Source organism: Haliotis cracherodii, unplaced genomic scaffold, assembly GCF_022045235.1.
Source record: "Haliotis cracherodii isolate W230 unplaced genomic scaffold, xgHalCrac1.p SCAF_23, whole genome shotgun sequence".
In the NCBI taxonomy this organism is placed as follows: domain Eukaryota; kingdom Metazoa; phylum Mollusca; class Gastropoda; order Lepetellida; family Haliotidae; genus Haliotis; species Haliotis cracherodii.
Genome location: NW_027266279.1, coordinates 8,561,902 through 8,574,561, shown reverse-complemented (window position 1 = coordinate 8,574,561; position 12,660 = coordinate 8,561,902). Strand labels below are relative to the sequence as shown.

The following is a 12,660-nucleotide window of genomic DNA, read 5'->3' as shown; positions in this document are numbered from 1 at the left end:
CGTTATATTATTACCCCGATCAATGAATCCGAGTGCTCTTGATTGGCATTCTCAACTCCTTGGGGAGTATACAACCCAAAGGGTTTAATCTTCATCTTTTTTAAGATAATCATTGTGTTTTAATTGACAATTTGCTTCTCTTTCAGTTGGTTGAATTCAATCGGTCTCTCGGCATACATTGACAATTTCCACGAAAAGAACTTCTTGAATATGTTCCAGTTGGATGAATTCTCTCATGAGGTAAAATATTTCATGAATATGCTTTTTTGCTTCACTCATCTGGCTGCAAGCTCAGTGTAACTGAAATATGGATGGTATGTTTGCTTGTGGTACAAGGAGGCCATCCTTTGTGGGCCACAATTTGTGACTTGGTGGAGTCCAATGCTCATAATATCAACCACTTGTTTATCTGGTCCAGATTGGATTATTATTTGCAGGCCACAGTCTGGTAGGAATAGCGCTGAATGTTGTGTGGATTAAGTAGAACTCTCTCATTCTCTCTGCTGTCATAGGGGCGGTCAGGTAGCCTAGCGGTTAGAGCGTTGGCACGCCACGCCGGAGACCCGGGTTCGATTCCCGACATGGGTACAATGTTTGAAGCCAATTTCTGGTGTCCCCCGCCGTGATATTGCTGGAATATTGCTAAAAGCGGCGTAAAACCATACTCACTCACTCACTCTGCTGTCATGACCCTGAAGATTGAAGGGTTCCTTGTTTCAAATGTCCCTAGGTTTAGATAGGATAGCTAAAAAAACTTGTAAATTCTCCAGGACCTACCTTACCTCAAACTCTCTCCAAAAGCCACTTTATCCTAGTCAAGCAGTTAATAACCCAATCATGTTGATTCTCTCAGGATTTGTCAGCCATGAAGATTGGGACGAGCCATCGCAACAAGATCTGGAAATCCTTGGTGGAATACAAGCAGGCAAATGCCTACACCTCCGAAGTCTCACAGTCACTTGCACGCAACGCCAGTAGCACGTCCACAATCAGCCTCTCCTCCCAGCCTAGCATCTCCCAGAACAGCGCATACTGCCCAGGCTACTACGAAGTCACACGCTACACATTCAAACACACAATATCAATCACAAAGGACGACGTGAAGAAGTTGAGAACGGAAAAGCCAGAATGAACAAACATTTGGCTTTCACACGAACATTTCTAAAGGTGCAAACAAATTTTCTAAAGTGCATTTACCTTCATTATGGCTAATTGATCATGTTTATCACTGCTGATATAGACATCTTCCAGTTTGTGTGGCAATCGTTGAACGAAGTGTGCTTATCATTAAATATTAGATTTATACATTCCAGTTTTTTCCGTGTTGATGTTTTCTGTGTGTTTTACCCAATGAGTCCATCTTATAAAGATGGCCTCAACTATTTGTAGTTATGTTGCATCGGACAAATCTTGTAACTAACGTTCAGAAGCGTGTTACCATTTCCATGGTTTATATCAAGACTTGAAAATCGTGTTATGCTGAAAAATGAAATTATAGTCATTAATTTTTTTAAATTGCTAGTTCGAAGATCAGGTTGAGATTAATTTTAGCTATTCGGCCAAACAATAAGTACATTAAAGATCATCTGAAACTCAGCTGGCATTTCACAAGCAAATTGTGACAGGTTCATTTGTCAGCAGTCAGTGTCTTTTTCCACTTACATTTGACCTAATGTTCAGAGATGTCAGACCAATATTACGTACATTTTATGGCCAAATATATAAGCCTATAATTTGTTTACCATGAGTAGCTATTTAACAGTGATTGTTTAATCTAAACACAAATGGTTTTCATATTTAGGGCCAAGGCAAAAAATTAGAAGTGGTTGAACAAATATCAAGTCGTCATAGAATCCTCAGGTTTGTCAGGTGTCAAGTGTATTTCCCTACTAGCATGCATTGCTCAGGGGAGGTAACTCCAACTCAAATCCAAATGTCTAGCGCTCCGTCCATTTTGTAATGGCTGTTAATTTATGTTGGTAAGATTTTTCTGTTATGATGTCTTGAAGACAAATATTTCATTATAGAGAACAGCATTGTATAGTAGTTCGAAAAGACTGTCATATTTGCAAACTCAATATTGGTTTTAGGGAAATTTTAAACAAATCACCATGTAAACAAATTGCAAAATGTTATGAAAGCATATATGTCAAAGGCTTATTCCCTAACACCAATATTGCATTGAACTAGTTCATATATCTTTACATTCCATTTATTGCATTCTTTAGGGACATACCAAATCTACCTTAATTTGAAACAAGAAATACTGTTTATCAAGGCTATTTTCCTCTTTAATGTGAAACCAAACCAGGTTTGTTCCCTGTGTCTTAAAGTTTTCTACAGTTTAGAAGCTAATATAATCCAAATGTATTAATCAATTTTTGTTGATCAGGTTTACAGAGTGGATAGGATGGTATGTTTCTAATGTAAATATGGGGTCTTCTGCATAGTTACAGCTCGTCATACTCATTGTTTTGGTGAACAAACACTTGTTAATACTATCTTCAATAGGACAAATATGCAAGGAAAACTATTTCCAAAACTATTATTTTGGCAAATAACCATGTATATTTATACTGCTTGTAAATGTAGGCAGACACTTTTTAAATGGTATTATTTTTGTTGTGATTTTAGGAGCTTTATACTGGCTACCACTGCTTTTGATTAAGATATAAGTATTGTTTTGTTGCCCTTGGTTTGATGAAATAGTGGCAGAAATGATAATCTGTGTTGATGTTGATGGCATATCTAGTGCATTAATGTATTCAGATTTTTTTGAAATTTGTATAGATATTTTGTCAATGTGACTGGCTATTTAAACATCGCTATTCAAGAGAAATGGTTTGATGTGCTGCTTAACTTTTCCTTTGTTTTTCTTTTCTGCAAATGGCATATTGTCACTGATAGTCTTTTTTGACAATATTCTTACGTATTTATCAAGTGTTAGTTCAGAATGGTCACAATTTCATGTCATTTTCATGTGGGTTTGTGCATAATTTGAGCAGAATGCTCTGTGTTGAAAAGTGTTCATAGAGAAGACAGTTGAAGTCAGCCTTCTCAATTGTTCATGACAGTAGTTGAAAGGAAAACAGTATATGCATAATGACTATATTCAATGTGTGAGATGTTTATTATTTTGTTAATTGGATTTCTTAAAGACAGATTTCCAACGGTGCGATACTTAAATTTGTTGTTCATTGTTCCTAAATACCTTCCCAATCATGCTGCATGTCTTCATCATTGATACGATGTGTCATCAGTGAAAATATCGTTCAATAGCAAAATGTTATATATTAAATAGTGACTTCATTGGTGCATTTTTCAGCTGGTGTATGAAAATCCAATAAGTTTTTTCTTTGGGAAACATATTTTATAAATAACATTAGAATGTGCAATGTCAAGAATTTCAAAGTAAATTTGGGCAAATGCTGCTGTGTGTGGTTTGTTCCAAGTTGGTTCTCTTTACTGTACAGAATATGTAGCGTTTCACAGTGCCTGTTACTCGCAGCATTTTAAGTGCTGGAAGGGAGGCGACTCCATGATGGTGGCCGTCACATTTTAAGAGTTAGCTCCCCTTACATAATGTTCTTGACCCTTATTGCCCAGACCTATGGTGGTTTCATACTGAAATTCATTGAAGTTGTCAGGAAAGAAAACAACTTTATAAGACCATTGAAACTTAGTTTCAGAAACATTTAATCTGTGTGTGTGGTTTTATCAAATGGTGAAAATGTCTTTGACAGGAATTTCTAATTTTTGGGAAAAGACAAAAATATGTTGTGATATGACAGGACTACTGAGATCACGCACCCTCTGGCTCACTCACTCACTCACTCACAGATTGGTTTGTGGAGGGGGGTGCCCTGTCTTGTGGTCAAGGTGTTGACTTGGCACACAGGAGACTCAGGTTCGATTCCCCACTTTCGGTTCAATGACTGTGTGAAGCATCCTCACAAAATCTGCTGCAATATTGCTGAAAGTGGTGACATACAGATGGACTAATTTTCGAACAACAAAACTTTTCTTAGCCGTAAAACTTCGATCAAAACCTAACATGTGATCATGTTCTTTTGACATGGCATGCCTTCCATTCATGCTTCCTTCAACTACCGACTCTTAACCATATTATCTCGAACAAATTCAGCTTCATTGATCTTTTGACAAGATCCTTTGTTACCCTCATCATTCTTATACAAAAGGCAAGGCATCAAGGCGGTACATTCTCATGCCTTTCTAACATGGTGGGTATTGGTGCCGAGTCCATCACCAAAGATCACAAATGTTGAGCATCCCATGTAAGGGGAGATAACCCTGGTGGTTTTGTTTCATTAATTGAGTGCCGTGTATATAGTGTTGGAACTGATGAAAGCTGGAGCGTCCTGTACATCGTTAGAAATCATCTATTTAATATTTTCTACATTATTTATGCGTGATGTGTTTACTTAGTGAGTGACATCTCAACAATAATGGTATAGCTTGTCTGCCAACACAAGGGGTTATTTAGATGATTTTCATGTCAACATATAAGGCCATTTTTTTCTTTGTTTTAATTGTATACATTTAATTCAGTTATCTATATTTATCATTTTTATTTTATTTTATATATTTTTTAAGAAATGTTAATGCAGCAAATAAGTTGACATGTTTTTTCAGAGAGGAGTTTCTGGATGTATTGGTCGATGAATTTAAGGGGTTATTTAAACATCCGGACTTCAGAAAAGAGTTTTGTAAGATATGAGTTTGGGGAACATTATTATTCTTAATGTTGGGTTTGCATCCCGAAAATAAGTAGAGTATTATCAGCACTCTCTCAACCCCTTCTGTTGGTACACTGTCAATGTTCATCGGATGCAAGCCTACTGGCAACTATCATATCGTCATGGTAATTTTGACCTTGCCTATTTGGCTGAAAAACTGTTGATGAAATGGAAATCAAAATGGTCTTTGATCTTGTACTCTTTTGATAGAAATTGCAATACAGCTTCAGAGGGCTTCAAGTACCCTTGACTTTTGTCAAAGGGGCTTGCATCAGAGAGTTAGCATTAGGTAAATATGTCATCAAATATAACGTTACTTTTTACATTTGGGAGCATTTGTCAACATTTATCAAACATTTGCTATCTGGTTCTTTCAGATTCCTCCAAAATATTGAATCTGAATTGCATTTGAAAGATATGAGGATTTTATAAATCAGCATATCTTACTGCCATTCTTTCACAAAATGTTGAAAACATGAAGTCTCATTGCTTGTCAAGTGATTTTTCATCATTCTTGCAGTCGTAAAACTCATCACAGGTCGTCAGTAGTAACTGCCAAAATTCATTGTTCCATCTAGAACATTTGTAATTGTGTGAAATCATCAAGAGAAGTAGCATCACAGAAATTTGCATTTACTTTTCCAGTGTCAAGATCATACCTGTTGAAACTGCCAATGTTCTTTTTGTTTGGGAAGATAGTTCTCCTGTGTTTAATTTGATGACATATTTCTGTTTAAAGTGTTGACTGTATGTCACTGCATGTGTGGCTTATCATCTGAAAGACATTATGTGTTCAACTGTGAAATCACCATATATTTCACTATCCACCAAGCTTGTATTAACAACTTCATACCATTATTTTAGAATAAAATTCATTTCAAAGAAAAATGATTTCTTTTTCTTTTTGATGATGCCATCAAGAAATATTATCATCGGAATACATCAGCACTTCCAGAGAGGGGGTAAACCTCAAAGACCCGTATCACTTCCAGCTTTCATCTCACTTCAATCTAACAGGCACTTCCAGAAAGGGGGTAGACCTCAAAGACCCGTATCACTTCCAGCTTTCCTCTCACCTTTATCTGACAGGCACTTCCAGAAAGGGGGTAAACCTCAAAGACCCGTATCACTTCCAGCTCACCTCTCACTTCCATCAGACATATATGGAAATAAGTGACATTTGGACTAAGTTCAGTCGCAAGAGTTTAGAACAGGGAAGGGACGAAGCCAAGTCATTTACCTTGTGATCCATGTCAGAACTGGCATGCATGAATGACGATTATTACAAGGATTCTGTCCGCATTCTTCCACGTCTGTGTTAATGTCTGGAGTAGGTCAACCAGTGGTCAATAGTGTGAGCATCAACCTTTGGTCATTTATTTCGATCCTTTTGTGTGAGAAGGCGAGTTTGGTTGAACCCCTCTTTGAACAGTATTTCAGTTATATCGTGGCCTGTCAGTGTGGTATTAGCTAAACCCTAAATGGGCCCCAACCTTTGATGGGCCTCAGCCAAAGACTTTATAGGGGAGATAACTCTGCAAGCAGATGGCACCAGCGCACTCTTGTGTGGACAACTGCTGTTATGGTGATTTAACCTGGTTCCTGAACGAAGACTTGTGTTATTGCCACAGTCAGCAGAAAACGTGCCGGAAGTAAATGCAGGTCTAACAGACTTTGACGTTTACCACTTTGTTGAAACCCAAGAGCATGTGTATGGTGTGCTGCTGACAAACCTAGAAACATAAACAGTGCTAATCTGGACATCGAACAAACGATCATAGGTTTCTGGCATGCCCAAGGTGGGCGACTGTACTGGGAATAGCATGAGGCGCCATTGACCGACCGGGTCAGCTGTCGAGCACGATTACCTTTCAGCGTTAGAATTGGCACCAGTACTGTAGTCCTTGCCAAACTGCCCAATAAGTGAAGTATCCTCTGGACTAGTATGATTTTAATCCTTGGGAAAGGTTTTTCTCAAAAGCCTATTATAATATAAGGACTTGTTGACAAAAATGTTTGTTTATCGCTGCCATTTCTTTAAGGGAACTCGTCACGATATGGCTGAAGTATTGCCGATGTGACGTAAAGCATTAACTCACTCACTCACTTTAAGGGAACCTGTTGTAGTCATCTCTGTAGTGAAAACCACCGAGGTCACAATTCTATGATAACTTAAATAGTAAAGATTGTGCTGTATCAGTCTCTATTAACCAGCAGCTCCTCGATATTGAGTGAGTGAGTTGGGTTTAATGCCGCTTTTAACAGTAGTCCAGTCATATCACGTCGTGTCAGCTTAATGTTGGAGGAAAGCCTGAAGTGATGCAGGTCTCGGCCGTTTACCACTTCGGTGAAACCCACGAGCACGGGTATGGTGCTGACAAACCTATTACATAATTGGGGCGAACCGGGATTCGAACCCACAATCATAGGTTTCTGACGTGCCCAAGGGACGCAACTCTGCACAGCAAATCGCGGCGCCTTAGACGACTGTGCCACCCGTGCTTCCCAGCTCCTGGATAGCCTGGCAACACTGTGAACTAAGGTGCCGCAGACCTCCTGGATAGCCTGGCAACACTGTGAACTAAGGTGCCGCAGACCTCCTAGGTGGGCTGAGTCTTCTCCACCTATACATGTTCTAAGGCATGCTACTCCTTCATCATTGCTTGTCTGCACTAGAGCCATTTGGGTTTAAAGGCCACTTTGGCACGAGTTCAGTTAAATTAGTGCCTGCCAGATCAAAGTGAGAGGAAAGCTGGAAGTGATACGGGTCTTTGAGGTCTACCCCTTTTCTGGAAGTGCCTGTCAGATAGAAGTGAGAGAAAAGCTGGAAGTGATACGGGTCTTCGAGGTTTACCCCCTTTCTGGAAGTGCCGGTCAGATCAAAGTGAGAGGAAAGCTGGAAGTGATACGGGTCTTCGAGGTTTACCCCCTTTCTGGAAGTGCCTGTCAGATCAAAGTGAGAGGAAAGCTGGAAGTGATACGGGTCTTTGAGGTCTACCCCCTTTCTGGAAGTGCCTGTCTGATGGAAGTGAGAGGAGAGCTGGAAGTGCCTGTCAGATAGAAGTGAGAGGAAAGCTGGAAGTGATACGGGTCTTTGAGGTTTACCCCTTTCTGGAAGTGCCTGTCAGATGGAGGTGAGAGGAGAGCTGGAAGTGATACGGGTCTTTGAGGTCTACCCCCTTTCTGGAAGTGCCTGTCAGATGGAAGTGAGAGGAGAGCTGGAAGTGATACGGGTCTTTGAGGTTTACCCTCTTTCTGAAAGTGCCTGTCAGATGGAAGTGAGAGGAGAGCTGGAAGTGATATGGGTCTTTGAGGTTTACCCCCTTTCTGGAAGTGCCTGTCAGATAAAGGTGAGAGGAAAGCTGGAAGTGACAGATGACCTCAAAGACCCGTATCACTTCCAGCTGTCCTCTCACTTATATCTGACAGGCACTTCCAGCTTTCCTCTCACTTCTATCTGACAGGCACTTCCAGCTTTGCTCTCACTTCCACCAGACATGCACTTCCAGCTTTCCTCTCACTTCCATCAGACAGGCACTTCCAGAAAGGGGATAAACCTCAAAGACTCGTATCACTTCCATTTTTCCTCTCATTCTATCTGACAGGCACTTTCAGAAAGAGGGTACACCCCAAAGACCCGTATTACTACCAGCTTTCCTCTCACTTCTATCTGACAGGCACTTCCAGAAAGGGGGTACACCTCAAAGACCCGTATCACTTCCAGCTTTCCTCTCACTTCTTTCTGACAGGCACTTCCAGCTTTCCTCTCACTTCCATCAGACAGGCACTTCCAGAAAAGGGGTGCACCTCAAAGACCCGTATTACTTCCAGCTTTCCTCTCACTTCTATCTGGCAGGCACTTTCAGAAAGGGGGTACACCTCAAAGACCCGTATCACTTCCAGCTTTTCTCGCACTTCAATCTGGCAGGCACTTCTATGACTGGATAACTGTTAAAAGCGGCGTTAAACCCAACTCACTCACTCACTCACTCACTCAATATCGAGGAGTTGCTGGTTAATAGAGACTGATACAGCACAACCTTTACTCTTTAAGTTATCATAGAAATGTGACCTCGGTGGTTTTCACCACAGAGATGACTACGACGGGTTCCCTTAAAGAAATGGCAGCGATAAACAAACATTTTTGTCCTTATATTATAATAGGCCTTTGAGAAAAACCTTTCCCAAGGATAAAAATCATACTAGTCCAGAGGATACGTCAGCTATTGGGCAGTTTGGCAAGGACTACAGTACTGGTGCCAATTCTAACGCTGAAAGGTAATCGTGTTCGACAGCTGACCCGGTCGGTCAATGGCGCCTCAAGCTATTACCAGTACAGTCGCCCACCTTGGGCATGCCAGAAACCTATGATCGTTTGTTCGATGTCCAGATTAGCACTGATTATGTTTCTAGGTTTGTCAGCAGCACACCATACACATGCTCTTGGGTTTCAACAAAGTGGTAAACGTCAAAGTCTGTTAGACCTGCATTTACTTCCGGCAGGTTTTCTGCTGACTGTGGCAATAACACAAGTCTTCGTTCAGGAACCAGGTTTAATCACCATAACTGCAGTTGTCCACACAAGAGTGCGCTGGTGCCATCTGCTTGAACTCAGTAGCTTGCTACAGAGAGTTATCTCCCCTATAATGTCTTTGGCTGAGGCCCATCAAAGGTTGGGGCCCATTTTGGGTTTAGATAATACCACACTGACAGGCCACGATATAACTGAAATACTGTTCAAAGAGGGGTTCAACCAAACTCGCCTTCTCACTCAAAAGGATCGAAATAAATGGCCAAAGGTGGATGCTCACACTATTGACCACTGGTTGAGCTGCTTCAGACATTAGCACAGACGCGGAAGAACGCGGACATAATCCTTGTAATAATCGTCATTCACGCATGCCAGTAGTTCTGACATGGATCACAAGGTAAATGACTTGGCTTCGTCCCTTCCCTGTTCTTTGAACAGTCTAAACTCCTTGCAACTGAACTTAGTCCAAATGTCACTTATTTCCATATTTAACCGGGCGTTCTCAAAATAGACATGATAAATTGTTTCAGGAAAGTAGAATGTACATCTTTCGTACTACTGTCATGACAACGAGACAGATGTGACACTTTTATATCCGACGTGAGACAGCCCTAGTGACAGATGTAGGTTATGTGAGGAAACGACTTTGCCGAGGCCGCTCAAGTGTTTCCTCGCGGTCAGCGCACATATGTGTTGGCATAACTTGTTAAGCCCCACGGCCCCATTTCATAGAGCGATCTCAGCGCTACGACGCAAGTCTATGTTATAGTATGAGCAAGACGATCGTCGTAGTGCTAAGATGGCTTTGTGAAACGTTGCCCAGTTCTCCATAAAACGTACAGCTGACTGCTTGTTTGCAAGCAACTGACATTTGTCATCTTCCCGAGGCAAGAAGGTTAACTGACTGTGAAAGTCCAGTTTGACTTTAGTCAGTTTCTTCCTTCGTCGGGAAGATGGCGTTTGCTGGCCTGCACAGGGTTTGAAGGCAGACGCAATCTCTCATCCGGGTACCTGGGTTGTCGTTCGGTCTTGATGGGATATGCACAAGCTGTAACATGAACGATACTGGTTATGAATATCGTAATATTTAACATGAACGATACTGGTTATGAATATCGTTATCTGTCGGGAATCGAACCCGGGTCTTCCACCTGACGAGAGAACGCGTTAACCACTAGGCTACCCGACCACCATACAATGCGGAGAGGCAGGGTGATGATGCTGTAGTCAGCTGACTCGGTGTCCCCCCGGGCGCCGGTAACGGGAGTGAAATATGCACCGACTGACGTGTGTACATAGACGTGTGATGGATGGGTGGTGTAACACCATGCAACTCGTCATCTCCACGCTTGTAACGGTACAGTGCCTTTTGATGTGTGACTCCGTGGTGGTGCAGTGTTGTATAATTCATATAACACACAATCCACGCCGTGGACAAGTTACGTGTTCTGTGAGATCTGTCAGCGGTGTTGGTATTTGTTTTGTTGCCTTGTCAGACGCAAATTAACATGTATATGAGCGTCCTAAAACAGATGTATCCGTAATTTCAAAGTAAACATATATTGGAGAAAAACAGTTTTCAGATTCACAGGTGTTATTAAGAGTTGATGCTGATACACCAATTTACGTTGATATGCTTCTGCAACAACTGAACTCGCCTTGTCAGCAAAACAATTAAATCGAAGTTCTGAAAATCACGAATCAAATGTCAGACATTGTTCACATGCAGGGAATCGTACCCGGCCCTCGGCCTGACGAACGGACACTTTGACCAGTTTTAGACCACCAGTCGAAATATTACCGACAAAATACGCTCGCTCATACAATGCGATCATTTGTTTCTTATAATGTTTGGTGCCCGGATGCCCGGGTGTAATTATCAGCACATCCGGCGTAGACATCCGGGTCCTTGAGTGCCGTGAGACTAAAACCTCGGGGTCCTGTTAGAATATAAACTGCCGGGGAAAAGAAAGCATACACCCATGTTTGATGGTGGTTAAAAATGAAACGAACAAGAAATGGTTACTCGATGGGGATGTATTTGACACGGGTATCATAGTTGTGTTTTGGACCTTAAGTTTGCAGTGTTTCGGCGACTGTTTCAGCCTTGTAGCGTTCGTTAACGTTTGTAATGTGTTTTGGTCCACTCCAATTTTCAAGTGAAAACTTTTTGTTTCCTGGCAGTTACTATATATGCGTGTCATAAGAGTAGACTGAAGAGGGATAGAATATAGTTCCTATACTCGATAGATGTGTGGAGCCGTACCCGGTTAGATGTTCCTCGTTATATGAACCTCTAGTTATTTATTATTTGTTTACAAAGAGAGAGAGAGAGAGTGTGTGTGTGTGTGTGTGTGTGTGGGGGGGGGGGGGGGGGGGGGGTGGGGGGGGGGGGGGGGGAGGAGAGAATAATGTTTATTACGTGCCACATATTATATACACTTCATACTAAAACGGGGGCACGGTTGGCCCAGTCGTCTAAGGCGCCGCGATTCGCTGTGCAGAGTTGCGTCCCTTCGGCACGCCAGAAGCCTATGATTGTGGGTTCGAATCCCGGTTCGCCCAGATTATGTTTCTAGGTTTGTCAGCACCATACCCGTGCTCGTTGGTTTCACCGTAGTGGTGAACGCCTAAGGCCTGCATCACTTCGGGCTTTCCTCCCGCATTCAGCTGACACGATCGCGATATAACTGTAATACTGTTAAAAGCGGCGTTAAACCCAACTCACTCACTCATACTAAAACACGTACACAAACTATAAAATATAACATCCGAACAGAGGCACTAGACATGCAGCCGTGCATGTCAAGCTGGAATCGGTAGCTGCGGCGGTAAACAGCATTCACTCACTCCTTCAGTGACTCATCATCAAGGTTTCGCGCTATTTTGTATTAACATACATTTGCAGTGAGCGACCACAGTCCACTCTAATGGTCATGCATATTCATAAGACAGGGGCGGTCGGGGCGGCCTAGTGGTTAAACGTTCGCTCGTCACGCCGACGCCGAAGACCTGGGTTCGATTCCCGACATGGGTACAATGTGCGAAGCCCATTTCTGGTGTCCCCCGCGGTGATATTGCTGGAATATGTTTAAAAGCGGGCGTAAAACAATACTCACTCACTCGCACATAAGACCGAAGGTCCAAAACGAGGCCTTACTGTCAACCTGTGAAACGGTGATATCATGGCCGCCGAATGATTTTGTTTTACATGTTTAATCAGCTGGACCCTGGACCTGTCGACGGATGACGAGCTTTAGCCAACGTGCACGAGGGGTTGAGACTCATTCCCAATGTTGGAGTTGGGGTTAACGCCGATTTGAACAGTATTCCAGTTATACCACGGCGTGTCAGCTTAATGTGAAAGCCTGA

General features: G+C 42.1%; 1 protein-coding gene across 8 annotated transcripts in view; it reads left to right on the top strand.

The window, feature by feature from the left end:
• LOC139471700 (cellular tumor antigen p53-like) overlaps nucleotides 1-5,634 on the top strand; it is a 75,843-nt gene extending 70,209 nt beyond the window's left edge. For all 8 annotated transcript variants that reach the window (XM_071254164.1, XM_071254167.1, XM_071254166.1 and 5 more), the window contains 2 exons: nucleotides 147-240; nucleotides 854-5,634. In XM_071254164.1, the coding sequence (XP_071110265.1) occupies nucleotides 147-240; nucleotides 854-1,132 (373 nt within the window). In that variant the 3' untranslated portion in view covers nucleotides 1,133-5,634. The remainder of the gene's footprint in view (nucleotides 1-146; nucleotides 241-853) is intronic.
• The last annotated feature ends 7,026 nt before the right edge of the window (nucleotides 5,635-12,660 follow it).